Genomic DNA, 16,919 nt, shown 5'->3' on the forward strand with positions numbered 1-16,919 from the left:
CACAAGTTGCGCTGCTGCTTCATCTGCTGCACAGTTTTTCTCACCTGAGGTTTCTGTAGGTCATGGCTCCTGACCCATGTACCCCAGGGACAGTCTCAGGCCATCTGAGGCTACAGAGATAGCCACTTCTCAACCAGCCCGTTGTCTGCCATGTTCCGAGACTCAAGGCTGCCCTTTCTGAGCCCCGACCATCAGCTGCTGTTGTGGATTCCATAAAGTAGCTCGATGGGGGAGACTGATAGTCAGACCACCCCATCTTGACTCCTGATTCTGCAAAGCTAAGTACTTGGTCTTTATGGTCGCTGTTTCTACAACGATTGCTCAGCCACCCCAAACCTTGGTTGCTTGATCTGTGTAATGGAATTTCTAAACTTGCTTCTGGAGTAAGCATTTGCTGCAAAGGTTGAGACTCTACCTTGGATGCCTGCATCTCACATCAGGGTGCCTGGGTTCCAGTCCAGGACTCTGCTTCTGATTCCAGCTTCCTGCTGATGCACACCCTGGAAGGCAGCAGGTGATGGCGCAAGTACTCGGGTCTTTGCAGGCCAGATAGGAGACCTGGATTGAGTTCTGGGCTCCTGGCTTCCGCCTGGCCCAGCCTTAGCTATTGCAGGCATTGGGAGAATGAAGCAGCAGATAGGAGACCTCTCTCTCTGTCTGCCTTTCAAATAAGAAAATTTTTTTTATTTATTTGAAAGTCAGACATATATATAGAGAGAGGAGAGACAAAGAGAGATCTTCTATGCAATGGTTCACTCCCCAAATGCTCACAACACCTGGGGCTGGGCCAGGCTGAAGCCAGGAACCAGGAGCTTCTTCCAGGTCTCCCTTGAGGATGCAGGGGCCCAAAGATTTGGGCCATCTTCCACTGCTTTCCCAGGTGCTTTAGCAGGAAACTGGATCACAAGTGGAGCAGCTGGGAATTGAACCAGTGCCATATGGGATGCTGGTGCTTAATCCACTGTGCCACAGTGCTGGCCTCAAATAAAAATAAATTGATAATTCAGTATTAAAAATATTAGCAAAATAAGCCATCTCAAATTAATTGAATAATTAATAAATAAAGCCTGCCTCTTGGGATTATGATGAGGATTTGATTTGATAAGTACTTAGCACCCAAAGGCAATGTTTAAACTAATTGCTTCTTCCTGGGAAATGGCGTTTGCTAGTCATTCACTCATTTCTTGTGTGTTTGCTTTGGTCACAGTAAACCTCTATGATTTCCCCTGCGGCCCTGGACAGGAAGTTTCCTGGTGGGGAGGAGTCCCTGCCTTCTGCCCTTCCCCTGGGTGACAGGAAGCTGATCTGGGCTGCAGCTGCCTGGGGATGGGACAAATACTCTGCAGAACGCTGAACCCCAGGGACTCTGGAGCTGAAGACCCCAGGTTTAGCTTGAGGCTGGGGGGAGGCCCGGGGAAGAGGAGTTGTGAGGCACCCTCCTGAGGCAGTCCTGATCTGGCATCCTCTTCTGCTGCAGCTGGCCTGGGCCCACCCCATCCCTCCCCAGGGAAGGGCACGATTCCGCCCTGGAGAAACTGGTCCAAAAGAGAAATCTTACTGCAGGACGCTCAGGTTCCAGCCTGGGCACTGCGTAGTCAGGCTCACCCCAGTTGACCAGCACAGCCCTGGTCCCCAACACAGAACTGCTGTTCTGTCAGCTCGTGAGGGCGATAACTTACTCTTCTTCAAGTGTCTCTTTGTTTCCCATGGTATCCTGCCTTTTTGTTAGAGACTGGAGGATAATGAGAAAATCAAGAGAGCAGAGCATGCAGTAGATAGAACTGCTTTCTTTGGTTATAAAACCTGTTTTGCTCCTGTCTGCAGGCCTGGCTCCTGTCCATACCATAGGGGTGCAGGTTCGAGTCCTGGCTGTTCCACCTCCAATCCAGCTCTCTGCTATGGCCTGGGAAAACAGCAGACAATGGCCCAAGTCCCTGGACCCCTGCACCAATGTGGGAGACCTGGAAGATGCTCTGGGCTCCTGGCTTTGGCCTGGCCTAGCCCCTGTCATTGCAGCCATTTGGAGAGTGAACCAGTAGATGGAAGATCTCTGTGTCTTGCCTTCTCTATCTGTAACTCTGCTTTTCAAATAAATAAAGAAATTTTTAAAAAAGAAAGAAAGAAGGAAAGAAAGAAATGGAGCTCCCACCCATTGATTCACTCCCCAAATGCCCACAATGGCCAGGAACTGGGCCGGAGCCAAAGCTGGAAGCTGAGAACTCGATCCAGATCTCCCCTGTGGGTGTTGGGGACCCAATCCTTTGAGTCATCATCACTGTCTCCCAGGGTCTGCATTAGCAGGAAGCAGAAGCCGGAGCTTGGTATTGACCCGGGCAATCTGGTGCGGGCATCCTCACCAGCTGCTTAATTGCTAGGCTAAAAATACCCGCCCTTAGTTTTAAAATTTTCTAGTAGCCACATTAAAAAAAGGAAAAAAATAAATGAATGAGATTAATAATTTTATTTAGCTCAACATATATAACACATTATTTTAACATGTTACCAATATAAAAATATTACTGCATATTTAACTTTCCTTTTCTGGAACCAAGTCTGTGACATCTGGTGCGTACTGTATGCGCACAGCCCTCAGTTTGGACTAACTACCTTCCAATGTGCAGGGGCCAGCCACACACAGCCAGCTCTACTGGACCGTGCAGTGCTGCTGTGGGTTTCAGTTTGCACTGTTGTACATGCAACAGCTCACTCACACGGTCTGCCGTGGAGACCCCGAGTCCTTCAGGGCAAAAGCAGTGCTGAACAGCTACAGCAGCGACACAGCAGCTGGCCGGGCTTGCTTTTCCCAGGGGTTTGCTTACCGTTCTTCAACAAAGGTCATCTCCTTTGACCAGTTTGGTAAATATTTATCAATAACGACTTTCAGTAATTAGACCCCTGCATCTTCATTAGCAGAGTTGGTTTTCATATTTAGAGAAGCACTTATCAGCGTTCAACGCATGTTTTGGTGACTAGTGTTGGAAAGGACCACAGACTACTTCTATTGCTGATGGAAGTCTCCATGGCCAACGACAAGCTTAGGGACAGTGGCCCAACCGCTGTGAGGAAATCCCCCTCTGCATTGTTCCTGGGGACAAATTACCCTGCCTCCTTTTCATCAGATTCCGTATCTGTAAACAGGAAAAGAAGGACGCCTGTCCCCTTGGCTTGTTTCGGGGTTAAGGGGAAGAATCTTCACAGCCTGCATAAGACACTGAGTTTGGAGAGGGCTGCAGGCTGTAGAGATGGCCGTCCTGACTCCGCTGGGCGGGTGGCCAGTGCCACACCTGGCTGGCACTCCGTCTCCTTGCCACGGGGCTCCCCTCCCCTGCCTCTTGGTTGAAGACTGGCACTGACCGCATGGTCTCCTCCCAACCTCTGAGCCTCTCGCTGTCCTGGATGACTTCAGATCCTTCTGAATCACTTCTGTCTGGACTTCTCCACCCCTCAGAGCTTTCCTTCCTCCACCCTCAGTGGTAATGGAGCTGTTACCGGAGAAATTGCAGGGTTCTTGTCTTCGCGCAAGAAAGAATTCAGGCGTGAGACAGAGAGTAGTGGGAGGTAAAATAGCAAGGTTTATTAAGGAACATCTGTAAGGACGGATGGGCACCTCTCCAGACAGGACCTGAGAGAGAGTGCCCAGTCCCTCAGACTGGGGGAGAGGGGGGGCTGCATGGGTGAGTGGAGAGTACACCTGGCCAGGCCAGGCCAGGCCAGGCGGGCAACTCAGCAAAGATGCAGAGAGCTGAGCGCGCAGTCCAGTTGAGGCTGGGGGTTTTTAAGGAGATGGGTCTTGCTTCCCCACCTCTGCTCCTCTTGGAACAAAGGGCTTTTTGGATGTAAATAGAAAAACTTCTCTTGAAGGTCTGAAACAAAGGACTTTATGGATGCAAATGTTATCAGACCTGAGGAAGGGAGCAGGGTGTTTGACATGCAGATACTGGGCTGCACCTGGGAGATTGTGGACGATTTATCAGGCAGGAAGCAGGAGGGGTGAGGGCCTCCACCTGGCAGGTTATCAGGTAGAAGGGGGCAGGGCAGGCAGGATGCGAAATCTGGGCTTCCCCTGAAACCTTGTTAGGATGACTTTGAGATGCAGATGCATATAGATGTCTTCTGTTTAGGCCTGTCACACACACATAAGCTCATAACTGACTTCCTACCTAACAGAGCCAGGCTGCACCACCGCATGAAATGTCTGCATTTCTTCTTTGTGTTCAGTGATCGCACTGGCGTCTGGAAGGCAGTCACGGTGGGATGGCTTACACCATGGCAATCGGCAGATGCTAAGAGCAGGGCACTGTTTCAGAGAGCAGGCGTACCAGCAGATGCTGCCCAATTCCATTTCAGCCAGCAACGATGCGGCCATGACTGGGTCTTGATTCTTTCCATCACTCCTAACCTCTCAACTGTTGGACCTCTCAGTAGTAGAGATGCCCACTTGCTCGAGAGGACGCCCAAAAATCCAGACTCCAAACCAGTTGATGCAAAAAGCATGAGGTATTTATTGTACGTTTGCGCAAACGGGCCCCCACCTCAGGCAGTGAGGAGCCCTGAGCGGCAGTTTCACACAGGTTATATAGGCAACGAATTAGCATATTCCTAACGCATGCATAGGATTGGTCAGTTCAGAGGGACCGTTAGCATATGGGAGAATGCTGGCGAAGAATGCTGGTGGAGAGTGCTGGTATAAAATGCAGAGGTGGCACGGGATTGGTTGGTTCGGAGGGACAATTAGCATACCGGAGAATGCTGAGGGAGAGTGCTAAGCGAGAGTGCTGAGGTGTTACAGGATTGGCCGGTCGCAGTGACATCATAAGTGTGCGCCTAGAGACCCTCCGAAGGGAGGGGCAGCTCTGCTCTGGGCGCGCCCAGAGGTTTCCTGGAGGGGAGGGGCATTTCTGCTCTGGGCGTGCCTAGAGGTTCTCTGAAGGGGATTGACTTTTCCTTCCCAGAGAACGTCCTGCCCGCTAGACTCTGGGGAACATCTAACCTCTTAAGAAGCCCCTGATATTTGCCCAGGCCTAATTTCTTGTCCCTCTCCCCCATAAGGGTCCTTCATTCCCTCCTTTTCTTTTTGCACAGATTTTAATCCTAAAATCTATTGGACCTCGGAGGTCTTTGAAGCTTGACACTGGTACTGTTGAGTCAGCACCCGGGTTTGGATAAGGAAAAGCCTCTCGCGGATAAACTGGAGCAACCTGTTAAGAATACATGAGCCGTCTCGTATAGTAACATTGTGGGTGACATTGCACAAGTGTCGGTGGGACAAGGGAGGATTTTCTACACAAGTACCTTGTCCCGACACCTCTGTAAGAGTGAGACGCGCCCAAAGGGGCAAGAGGCAATTATTTGCCTTTTTAGTGCCATTCCAGGTCCTGGGGACCGCGAGGCCCTCGTAATAAGGTGGACCTGGGGCTAGGCATAGCCAACAGGACTCGGTCAGCTCCAGATTGGTCTGGTTGAGGGCCAGAAAGGCCCCTGTCAAAAGGTTAAACAGCCGCTGTCCGGTTGTACGGGGGCTTGAAGCGTTTGGAGTTAAACTTGCCAAGCTAGGCGAAAGGGTGGCTGGCAAGAGGGGTGGCCTGGGGAGAGCCTGCCTCACTGGAGGGAGGGAACTCTGTTCTTGCTGGACTGGGTTGGGTCCCACTGACTGGGGACTGGGAGCCATACACGCCCCAATAGTTAAGACTATTTTCAGGGATTTTTGTCAAATTATCCTGGTCAGGTACATCCCAGGTATCTAACCCAGTAACCAGTTGACATACGTCCGGGTATAAGGTGGGCCACCATGCCCCGGGGGTATGTAACCCACTAGCAGACCAGGCCACCCGTCCTGTGGAGGAAATTACTTTCCACGTTAACAATTGTGGAGCATGGGGATTGGAAAAACAATGGGGAAAGGCCAGGAACATCACAAATATTAAACAGTTTTTGAAAGTCTTAGCTTGAGTGGGTTCTGAGTGCGCTGGAGCTTCCATTTGGCTGGTCTATCCGGATCCTCGGGGCCCTGGGGAGGTGGTGCTCGCTTCACGTGTGAGGCGTGGACCCAAGCAGCGATTCCGTCGACTTTGAGAGCGGTGGGAGTTGTCAACAGCACAGTGAAAGGGCCTTTCCACCGGGGCTCTAGAGTCTTAGATTGGTGTTTTCGGACATACACGGCATCACCGATTTGGAAAGGATGTGGGATAGTTGTCGTCTTGGGTTGGTAGGCTGCTGCAAGAGGTTTCCAGACCTGGTTCTGGATGATCTGGAGCGCTCTCAACCGGGCCTGTAACTTAGGGGCATCGGCAACGGAGTCACTGGCAAGGTCAAGCAAGCCTGCTACTGGTGGGGGCCCTCCATAAAGGATTTCGTATGGTGTCAGCCCGCAATGAGAGGGCGTGTTTCGGACCCGGAACAACACCATAGGGAGGAGTTGGACCCAGTCTTTAACGCCAGTCTCCAACACTAATTTGGTTAGGGTCTCTTTAATTGTTCTGTTCATCCTTTCTACCTGTCCTGAACTCTGGGGTCTATAGGCACAGTGCAATTTTCAATTTATGCCTAATGCTTTGGCCACCAACTGACTTACCTGGGAGACAAACGCCGGGCCATTGTCGGACCCGATTACCTTAGGCAAGCCGAACCGGGGGAAGATCTCCTCTATGATCTTCTTGACGACCACCTGGGCGGTTTCCCGTTTTGTGGGGAATGCCTCAGTCCATCCGGAGAAGGTGTCTACAAAAACTAGAAGATACTTATTTCCATAACTGCCCGGTCTTATCTCAGTGAAATTGACCTCCCAGTTGATTTCTGGTCGGTTTTCTTTTACCCTAGCTCCCTCCGGGAGCTTGAGGTGTCTGGCATTTACCTTGGCACACGGAACACAGGATTCAGTCACCTGCTGGACTAAAGAGTCAAGTCCGGGGATGTAATAAGACTGCCTATTTTCCTGTAAGGCTGCTTTTAGTTTTTTGTGTCCCAAATGAGTCCATTGATGGAGGCTGGTAATTATTTTTTTAGCCAATTGGTGTGGCAGGACTATTTTTTTTCCGAGCCTCCAAACCCTTATTTGTTCATCATACTCTGCACCGAGCCGCTGGATCGTATCTAAGTCTTGGTCCGAATAGAGGAAAGGTGGTTCCCTCGATACTTGGGTGGGCTCAGTTGTCTTTAACGGGAGCACCTGTTGGCTCAGGGCTGCCGCCCTAGCGGCCTCGTCTGCCATCCTGTTTCCCCTTGCTACGGGGTCGTCTCCTCGTTGGTGCCCGGGGCAATGGATTATACTCAACCTTTTGGGCAGGAACAGGGCCTGTAGAAGATCTAGGATTTCCTGCTTATTTTTAATGTCCTTGCCTGCCGAGGTTAAGAGGCCCCTTAGCCGGTATATCTCCCCATGTACATGGGCAGTGGCGAATGCATACCGACTGTCTGTGTAAATGTTGACCTTTTTGTCTTGTGCCAGTTTTAAAGCTTGAGTTAAGGCTATGAGCTCGGCTTTTTGAGCAGAAGTTCCAGGCTTTAAGGCACTTGACCAGATAACAGTTTTTCCATCCACCACCGCTGCCCCAGCCCTCCGCTCACCGTTCTGTAGAAAGCTGCTCCCATCCGTGAACCAGGTCATTTCGGCATCCGGCAGAGGCTGGTCGGTTAGGTCTTTTCGGGTGCCGTGGGCCTCAGCCAGGATTTGGTGACAGTTATGGATTACCTGGGCCTGGGGCCCCAGTTCCGGGAGCAGGGTGGCCGGGTTTAAAGAGGTGGCAGTCCCAAACCGGACCCGCTCTGAGTTTAATAACATAGTCTGGTAATGAGTTATCCGAGCATTTGAGAGCCACCGATCTGGTGGCTGTCGGATAACTGTCTCCACAGCATGAGGTGCCACTACGGTGAGAGGTTGGCCTAGAGTCAATTTGTCCGAGTCTTTTACCAGAACTGCCACGGCCGCTATCATGCGGAGGCACGGAGGCCAGCCGGCCGCTACATTGTCTAGTTTTTTTGAAAAGTATGCCACCGGCTTTTTCCAGGGTCCAAGCATTTGTGTTAGCACTCCCTTCGCCACTCCCTTGTTCTCATCCACGTATAATGTGAAGGGCTTGGTCATATCAGGGAGGCTCAGGGAGGCTCAGGGCTGGGGCTGACAATAGGGCCTTTTTTATGTTGTCAAACGCCCGCTGTTGCTCTTCTCTCCATTGAAAGGGAGCATTGGACTTCGTGAGGGGGTACAATGGGGCTGCCAGCTCCGCAAACCCAGGAATCCAAAGGCGGCAGAATCCCGCACTCCCGAGGAATTCCCGCATCTTTCTGGCATCGGTGGGGGGTGGAATTAGAGCAACCGCCCTTTTTCGGCTCTCTGTCAGCCACCGTTGCCCTCCTTCTAGGAGGTAGCCTAGGTAGGCCACCTGTTTCTGACATATTTGGGCCTTTTTCGCGGAGGCTCGATAGCCCAATTCCCCCAGTCTCTGTAGCAGGGCCCCGGTACCTTTTAGGCAGTCCTGCTCAGTTTCAGCGGCAAGGAGGAGGTCGTCCACATATTGCAGGAGGACCAGGTCTGGATGGTTGACTCGGAAGTCGGCCAAATCTAGGTGCAGAGCTTCATCAAACAAGGTAGGCGAGTTTTTAAATCCTTGGGGCAACCTTGTCCAGGTAAGTTGTCCTGAAAACCCGGTCTCTGGGTCTTTCCACTCAAAAGCAAAGATGGATTGGCTCTGAGGGCTCAGTCTTAAACAAAAGAATGCATCTTTTAGATCTAACACAGTGTACCATACGTGGGTCGGAGGCAAGGTACTTAGCAGATTGTAGGGGTTGGGCACTGTGGGATGCATATCCTCCGTTCTCCTGTTAACCTCCCGCAAGTCCTGTACCGGGCGGTAGTCACCCGTACCAGGCTTCTTTACTGGTAGTAGGGGGGTGTTCCAAGGTGAACGACAAGGTTTTAAAATGCCTAGGTGTAACAGTCTCTGGATATGTGGCCGGACACCTTCCTTAGCTTCCTTGCCCATCGGATATTGACGAACTGACACGGGAATGGCCGTGGGCTTCAGATCTATGATCAAGGGAGGCCGGTTGACGGCCAACCCTATTCCCGCAGTCTCTGCCCAGGCCTGAGGAAAATCTGTGAGCCACTTGGGGTCCAGGGGAGCCATGGTGGACGAGGGCCTCTCGAATAATCGGTGTTCGTCCTCCAAGCGTAGTGTTAATACCTGGAGGGGCCGCCCTCCTGAGTCTGTGATGGTAGCTCCTTTCTCATGGAAGTGAATTTGGGCTCCTACCTTCGAGAGTAGGTCCCTGCCCAGGAGGGGGTAGGGGCAGTCTGGCACTAGTAAGAACGAGTGTGTCACAAGTCCTGTACTTAACTGGACCTCTCGATTGGTTGTCCAGCGACATAACTTCCCTCCAGTTGCCCCCTGAACCCAGGAAGTCTTGGAGCTTAAAGGCCCTTTTTCTGAAGTCAGTACCGAGTGCTGGGCTCCCGTGTCAATCAGGAAGGTTACCGGTCTGCCCCCCACTTCAAGGGTTATCCTGGGCTCAGGGGGGGGCTCCTGGCCCTGACTCACCTAGTCGTCTTCTTCCAGGGACAGGATTGGAACTGGTCTCTTCTTTGGTCCCTGTGTTTTCTTCGGGCAGTCTTTGACCCAGTGTCCTCTTTCTTTACAATAGGCACATTGATCTCTTTCCACCCGAGGCTTTCGTTTGTCTCCCAAGTCCCTATTCTGTCCTGGTCTACTCCTTTCTATATCCTGCACTACGGTGGCCAAAATTTTACTAAGCTCTCGATTACGTCTTTTGTCTCTTTTGTCTTCCCTTTTCTCCTGCTCCTTGCGGATCCTTTCCTCCTTCTCCTCTCGGGTCTCCCTTTTGTTGTAAATTTTTTCTGCCTCCTTCATTAAATCTTGTATAGTATATCCCTGAAGCCCCTCTAGCCGCTGCAATTTATTGCGGATGTCCGGCGCTGACTGTCCTATAAAGGACATGATTACATCTCCCTGCTGGTCCTCTGCCAGGGGGTCAAACGGGGTGTACATACGGTAGGCTTCCATTAATCTTTCTAGGAAGCCTGCCGGCGTTTCCTCAGCCCCCTGCACTACTGCACGTACCTTGGCCAAATTGGTGGGGCGCTTTCCAGCCCCTCTGAGACCCGCAAGGAGAATCTGGCGGTAAAGACGAAGTCGCTCCCTACCAGCAACGGTGGTGTAGTCCCAATCAGGACGGGTTGAGGGAAACGCCTCCTCGATTTCGTTTGGCAGTAGGGTCGGTCGGCCATCTGCTCCAGGGACGTTTTTCCGTGCCTCAAGGTAGACGCGCTGCTTTTCCTCAGTAGTGAGGAGGGTCTGCAGGAGCTGCTGACAATCATCCCAGGTGGGCTGATGAGTCAATAAAATTGACTCGATCAGCCCAGTCAGAGCCTGGGGGTCTTGAGAGAAAGAGGGGTTATGGGTTTTCCAATTGTAAAGATCGGAAGCAGAAAATGGCCAGTACTGCATCTGGCCAGCCACCGAGCGAAGAGGAAAAGCCTGCGAAGTCCAGACGCTTCCCGAGCCCCCTGCCTGCCCCCGACGGAGGCGCAGGCGGCTGGAGGGCGGGGAAGGCGCTGAGACTTCTTCCCCTGCCCTCGTGGAATCAGGGGATGGTGCAGAAGGTTGCACATCCCGCTCTGGTTGTTGTGGGGGTTCCTGCGGGGGAGCAGGCTGGCTGGGAAGATAGGGTGGGGGAGAGTCAAAGAGCAGAAAGTCCTGATCAGCCGGAAGAACCGGTGGCTTGTCAGGTTTTGGATCTCGAATCTCCTTCAGAGGGTATAGGGAGGAGGTTGGCACAACCGGGATAGGAGGAGGGGGTATCGGGGTCCGTATGGGCTCCGTCGGGAAGGAGAAGGGTTCTATCCAGGGAGGGGGGTTACGTGAAAGATCCTCCCACGTGGTAATGTAGGGCACCTGATCAGGGTGTCCATCGGATCCTGGCTGAAAGACTCGCTCCTTAATCTGTAAAATAATATCGAGGTTAAAAGTGCCGTTCCTTGGCCAGCCGACCTCGAAGGCCGGCCACTCTGAGGAACAGAATTTTGCCCATTGTTTCCTGTTAACCTCCACTGAGAGGTGGCGCACGCGTTCTCGAACATCCTTCCAGTGATCTAGAGTGAGACTTAAAGGGGTGGTTATTTGTTGACCCATGCGTGCAAGGATTTCAGCCCAAACAAAAAGAACAGCCAATGCACAGACATATACAGTAAGCAAGACAAACCACATGGCTAGGACAAATCGAACGCTATTGCGCTATTTTTGGGAGCGGCTGCCTGACCAGCCCTCCCCGGGAAGGAGGGAGACTTGGTCTCCGACCCACCTCCAGTCCACCCCGGGAGCGTGACCCGGGGGAACGGACCGAGGGTTTCCCCTACTGGTCTCACAGACCGGAGCGTCCTCCGGGGAACGGACCAGGGGTTGCTGGGCACGCCTGCCTCCCCCACTGGTCTCACAGAGTCAGGTCAGGTACTGGCCAGTCAGAATACTGAAGACGAAGAACAACAAACAGAGAATACTTAATTATACCTCCAACTGGTCCTGCAGAGAATGGGTCTGAGGGCGACCTCAAGCCCCACGTTGGGCGCCAAATGTTGGACCTCTCAGTAGTAGAGATGCCCACTTGCTCGAGAGGACGCCCAAAAATCCAGACTCCAAACCAGTTGATGCAAAAAGCATGAGGTAATTATTGTACGTTTGCGCAAACGGGCCCCCACCTCAGGCAGTGAGGAGCCCTGAGCGGCAGTTTCACACAGGTTATATAGGCAACGAATTAGCATATTCCTAACGCATGCATAGGATTGGTCAGTTCAGAGGGACCGTTAGCATATGGGAGAATGCTGGCGAAGAATGCTGGTGGAGAGTGCTGGTATAAAATGCAGAGGTGGCACGGGATTGGTTGGTTCGGAGGGACAATTAGCATACCGGAGAATGCTGAGGGAGAGTGCTAAGCGAGAGTGCTGAGGTGTTACAGGATTGGCCGGTCGCAGTGACATCATAAGTGTGCGCCTAGAGACCCTCCGAAGGGAGGGGCAGCTCTGCTCTGGGCGCGCCCAGAGGTTTCCTGGAGGGGAGGGGCATTTCTGCTCTGGGCGTGCCTAGAGGTTCTCTGAAGGGGATTGACTTTTCCTTCCCAGAGAACGTCCTGCCCGCTAGACTCTGGGGAACATCTAACCTCTTAAGAAGCCCCTGATATTTGCCCAGGCCTAATTTCTTGTCCCTCTCCCCCATAAGGGTCCTTCACAACATCGGAAATCTCAAAATCAAACCTCCCATTCTTGGACCACAATGCCTTTTCCTCTCAGTTCTTTTACTTTCTGGTAAAAGTAAGTTCTCTCCTCGACTGGACAGCTGCCTCCTCTCTTCTTTCCCATCTCACTGGGGCTTCTTGATTTCTCAATGAATCTTTCTTGTGGTAATTTCCCCAAGCCCCCTCCCCACTGTGTTCCTTGCCAAAACCCCAGACTTACCCTTAGCCCACCAATATTTTCTCTCTGGGGAATCTACCTGGTGGCCCTCAAATCTGGGATTGGAAAAAAAATTACTTCATCATGAATTTTAATGCGCATTAACAAACCACTTCTGCTTTTGTGTCAGAACAACTTAATCTTACAATAAGATAAAATAAAGACACATGCAGGCTTGTTTTATCCCTAAGAAGTTAGAATAGCTACAACTGATAGAGTTAGAGAGGTAGAGACAGAGAGAGGTCTTCCATCTGCTGGTTCACTCCCCAGATGGCTGCAATGGCCAGACCTGTGCCTATCCGAAGACAGGAGCCAGGAGCTTTTTCCAGGTCTCCCACAAGGGTGCAGGGGCCAATCTTCCACTGCTATCCCAGGCCATAGCAGAGAGTCGGATCAGAAGGGGAGCAGCCGGGACTAGAACCGGCTACTTCCACTGCTATCCCAGGCCATAGCAGAGAGTCGGATCAGAAGGGGAGCAGCCGGGACTAGAACCGGCTACCATATGGGATGCCGACACTTCAGGCCAGGGCTTTAACCCGCTGTGCCACAGCGCCAGCCCCGCCACAACTTCTTTTCTACATTCTTTTGCCGCTCCCATGTCACTGTGATAGGTGTTTTTCCCCCCTGACTCTGTCTTCATCATTATGATTGAAATACTATGTCTTTGATCAGCTCAGTTTTACGTTTTGCAGCTGTATTAAATCTGGTTTTTGTCTGAGGACATCAGTATTGTGTTCTCAAAACAACAACAACAAATTCCATTGCAAAGGAGACTAACAGAAAGGTCCTTACACCAAACTTTGAAACACAGGATTCTCCTTAAGGGACCGCAGCCATGGCATTGGGCTTCCTTTGGTTTTCGAAATGCTCTTTGGCCTCCAGTTGCCCTTTTGTCAAGTTGCCTCTGTTGTTCATTCGCTTAATGAATATTTAGTAAGCACCAACTGTGTGCCTGGTTTCCTGGGAGATTCTGATAAACGAGACAGATAAGGTCCTTGCTGTCAGGGATGGGGGCTGGAGCAGTCAGGAAATTGAGGCGACAGGGAGGAAGCTAATGTCAGAGAGTGGCTGTGAAGGACACAGAGGCAGGGTAATGTGCTGGAGAGTGACCCCGTGTGGCCCATCCACACCTCCGGGGACCAGGCCCTGGTGCTCAGACATCTGACCCAGGTCAGTTTTTTAAAGATTCCTTTACATTTTTATTAATTTCTTTTATTTGAGAGACAAACACAGAGAGAGAGAGAGAGAGAGAGAGAGAGAGAGAGAGAGAGGTTTTCCATCTGTGGGTTCACTCACCACATGCAACAGCTAGGGGTAAACCAGGCCAAAGGTGGGAGCCAGCGACTGCATGTCTCCCACATGGGTGGCAGACCACCCACATGGGTCTCCCACCCCCAGGTCTCCCACATGGGATGGCTCAAGTAGTTGAGCCATCGTCAGCAGCCTCCCATGGTTAGCAGGAAGCTGGACTTAGGAGCACTCCAGGATGGGATACAGGCATCCCAAGTAGCAGCCTAATGGCTGTGCCACGTGCTGACCCTGATCAGGCCATCCTGGGGATACCACAGAGTCTTTTCCAAGCACTTATTTTCCCTCCACTTGCCAGCCTCTCTCCTACTCTCAGTTGCTTACAAATTCCAGCTTCACATATCTAAATGAGTTTTCTTTATCACCAAAAGCGATCAAAAAAGCCAAGGGCCAGAATCACCGCCTGGCTGGAGGCTGGGGAACCAGGCCAACTGGGGGTGACTCTCTCTAAGGCACAGTCTTGCATTGGTTTGGGGGCTGTGTCTCAAGACCTGTGGGTCAAAGATTGCCAGTTTGGCTTTTATCCTGAGGACCTCACCATACATATCCGCAGCCAAAACTTATCCCTGAGCCTCAGATTCACATGGCCAAGGGCCTGAGCAGAGAGGAGTTTGGGCATTTGCACTGGCTTCTCAAATTCTACAGCAGTCCCCTCCCCCTTTAAAACCATCTACAGTCTATCCCCTGTTGCTCATCTTGGCGAACGATGTTACCATCCTCCACGGGGCTTCCCAGAAGTAATTCTTGTTTCTTCCTCAACATCCAATTAATTACTGAATCCATTTCCACCTCTAAGTTTGTCTTGAGGGGTGGGTCTTTGGCACAGTAGTTAAGATGCCACTTGGGATAACTGTATCCCATATCAGAATGCCTGCTTTGAATCCTGGCTTTTCTGATTCTGATCCACCTTCCTGCTAATGTATGCCCTGGGAAGGCATGGTGATCGTTCAAGTACTTAGGTCCCTGCCACCCACATGGGAGACCCAGGTGGAGTTCCAGGCTCTTGCCTTCAGCCTGGCCCAGCCTGGGCTGCTGTGGGAATTTGAGTAAATGAGCAGATGGAAGATATCTTCCTGTCTCCATCTACATTAACATGACCGGTCCCCGTCCTTCTGCTCAGTTCTTTGCACTGCTGCTTGAGTTTCCTTTCTGAAATAAAAGTCGGGTGAAGTCACTCCAGGTGCCTGGGTCTTCCATGGCTCACCGTGGAAACGCTCCTGCTGGCATTGTGGTCTACAGGCTGCCCGACGTACAGCCCCATCTGCCTCTCCAGTCTGTTCTTTCCCAGCTTCTCTGCACCCCACCTCCTTGTCCCTGGGCACCGGCTTCAGCCCCTTCAGGGCCCCATGCTCTCTTCCACCTCTGGTGTTTGCACAGACTCTCCCCTTCACCGGGGACACTTGCCTCAGCCCCACCGCACTCTCTCTAATCCAGGCGATTTTGTTTTGATATCTGACAGTGAAGCCATTTCCCCCTGGACAACCTTCTCTACCCCAGCCCCCATCCCAACGTCTGGGGAAAGAGCCCCTCGCGTGGCTTCAGAATTGCCTCTTTGCCTCCACTTTGCACCCCTTTCCCCTCGCTCCCATTCCCAGGCCCTGACAACCACTGATCTTTGGACCATCCCCATAGATTGGGACAAGTAGTTTTCAAAGAGACAGAGTCCTCTTTCCGTTGGTTTCCACTCTTGTTTCTTTCCTTCCACCAGTCCTAGAAGGTTTTGCGATTTTGTAGACGTGCTGACCACCACTCTATTTGTAAGCTCCGAGTTGCTTTCAGGTGCTTGAAATAACAACCCTCAGCTGGAGAGACTCAGACCCAGATGACTCCCCTTTATAGCCCAGTGACATCTCCCCCTCCAAGCCCTGCATAGCTGCAAGTTAAGAAATAGGCTCATCAAGAGAGAAATAGGTAAAAATGTTTGACCACATGATCTTGGAAAAAATAATGATCCTTTCTCGCCTGCCTCTCTTGCAGTTCTCCAAAGCTTCGTACTCTGGCCAGAGGCCTGTCTCCTGCATACTTGAGGTTTGGTGGCACCAAGACAGACTTTCTCATTTTTGATCCCCACAAGGAACCAACCTTCGAAGAGAGAAGTTACTGGCAATCACAAGTCATCCAGGGTAAAACTTGGCAGATGAATGATGTTTTCGTGAACTTGAGTCCATCACAAAAATACTTAGAGAAAAGTGTTGCTGCTCCAATCTGACCGTGAGGAAGGGGTGAAGCTGTGCCTGCACCTGTACAAAATGAGGAAGCAGTGAGCAGGCTTCCTCATCACGCAATTCGCATGGGTGTGAAACCTCCCGAGGAAGGTGTGCCTGGCGTAGCTGAGAGCCACTTGTGCTGTAAACAGCATAGCGGCCACTGTGGCTAAAGGAGAGGCTGCTGGGAGGGAGCCTGTGGGTAGAGATGCATGGCTCCCGAGAGGGTGTTTCTAGCTGAAGCTAGAGCCATGGACTGAAGCGTGTTTATTCTGCAAATAGAATGTGGACGAGAGTTGCAACAAGGGCACAAGGCGAGGTACTCTGCTTCAAAGAACGGTTTATAAGACGCAATTTACTGGGCAGATTGGTCTCAAGTGTTATTGAGTCTCCTTCACCACCCAGAGTGAGTTTGAATATTTGGATTTCTGGGTTTGAAGCTAAGATCCTGATTTTCTCAAGCTTGTCAGGAGATCCTGATACTGGACGTCCGGGGCCCTCCCCCGAGACAGCTGCCACAGGAGGAGTCACAAGGATTTGTCTTGTGTTTGTGCTATCAGGCATCCAATGGAAGCCAAATCACTGTCTTAATAATGACTAAAACTAGAGTGTGTGCCTTTGAATTCTGTTAATGTATATATTAGCAAGTAATATTTAATTCTTTCATATATTCCATCATTTCCTCTAGAAAGTTTTTAGAATGGTTCATCCGTTATTGGGCCAACATTGACAGCATATAGTAATTAGAAAAAATAGGGAATAAAGGGAGCAGGCAAGAGGGTTCTCTGTGAAGGCCAAGTCGGGAAAATTTCTGTTTGGACTTGGCCCTTTCTCCCCAGTCACATGCATTCAAGAGGTCTTAGAGTTGAGGCAGGAGCCTGTCCTTTGCTCATCAATTTTCTTCATCCTGTGGCATGGGGTGGGGGTTATCAGGATTATCCAAGTTCCTC

The 16,919-nt window shown here is 51.3% G+C and overlaps 2 protein-coding genes across 2 annotated transcripts in view; one reads left to right on the forward strand and one right to left on the reverse strand.

Moving 5' to 3' along the window:
• Window positions 1-16,919, forward strand: part of HPSE (heparanase) — a 39,503-nt gene that overhangs the window by 825 nt on the left and 21,759 nt on the right. Inside the window, exon 2 of the mRNA XM_062198557.1 lies at window positions 15,743-15,888. Within this exon, the coding sequence (XP_062054541.1) occupies window positions 15,743-15,888 (146 nt within the window). The remainder of the gene's footprint in view (window positions 1-15,742; window positions 15,889-16,919) is intronic.
• Window positions 7,039-10,937, reverse strand: LOC133765641 (uncharacterized). Its single transcript, XM_062199184.1, is given in 2 exon segments — window positions 7,039-7,936; window positions 8,413-10,937. Coding segments are annotated over 2 exon segments (2,058 nt in total). The 5' UTR covers window positions 10,461-10,937; the 3' UTR covers window positions 7,039-7,926.

This window comes from Lepus europaeus, chromosome 8 (genome assembly GCF_033115175.1).
Source record: "Lepus europaeus isolate LE1 chromosome 8, mLepTim1.pri, whole genome shotgun sequence".
Lineage (NCBI taxonomy): Eukaryota > Metazoa > Chordata > Mammalia > Lagomorpha > Leporidae > Lepus > Lepus europaeus.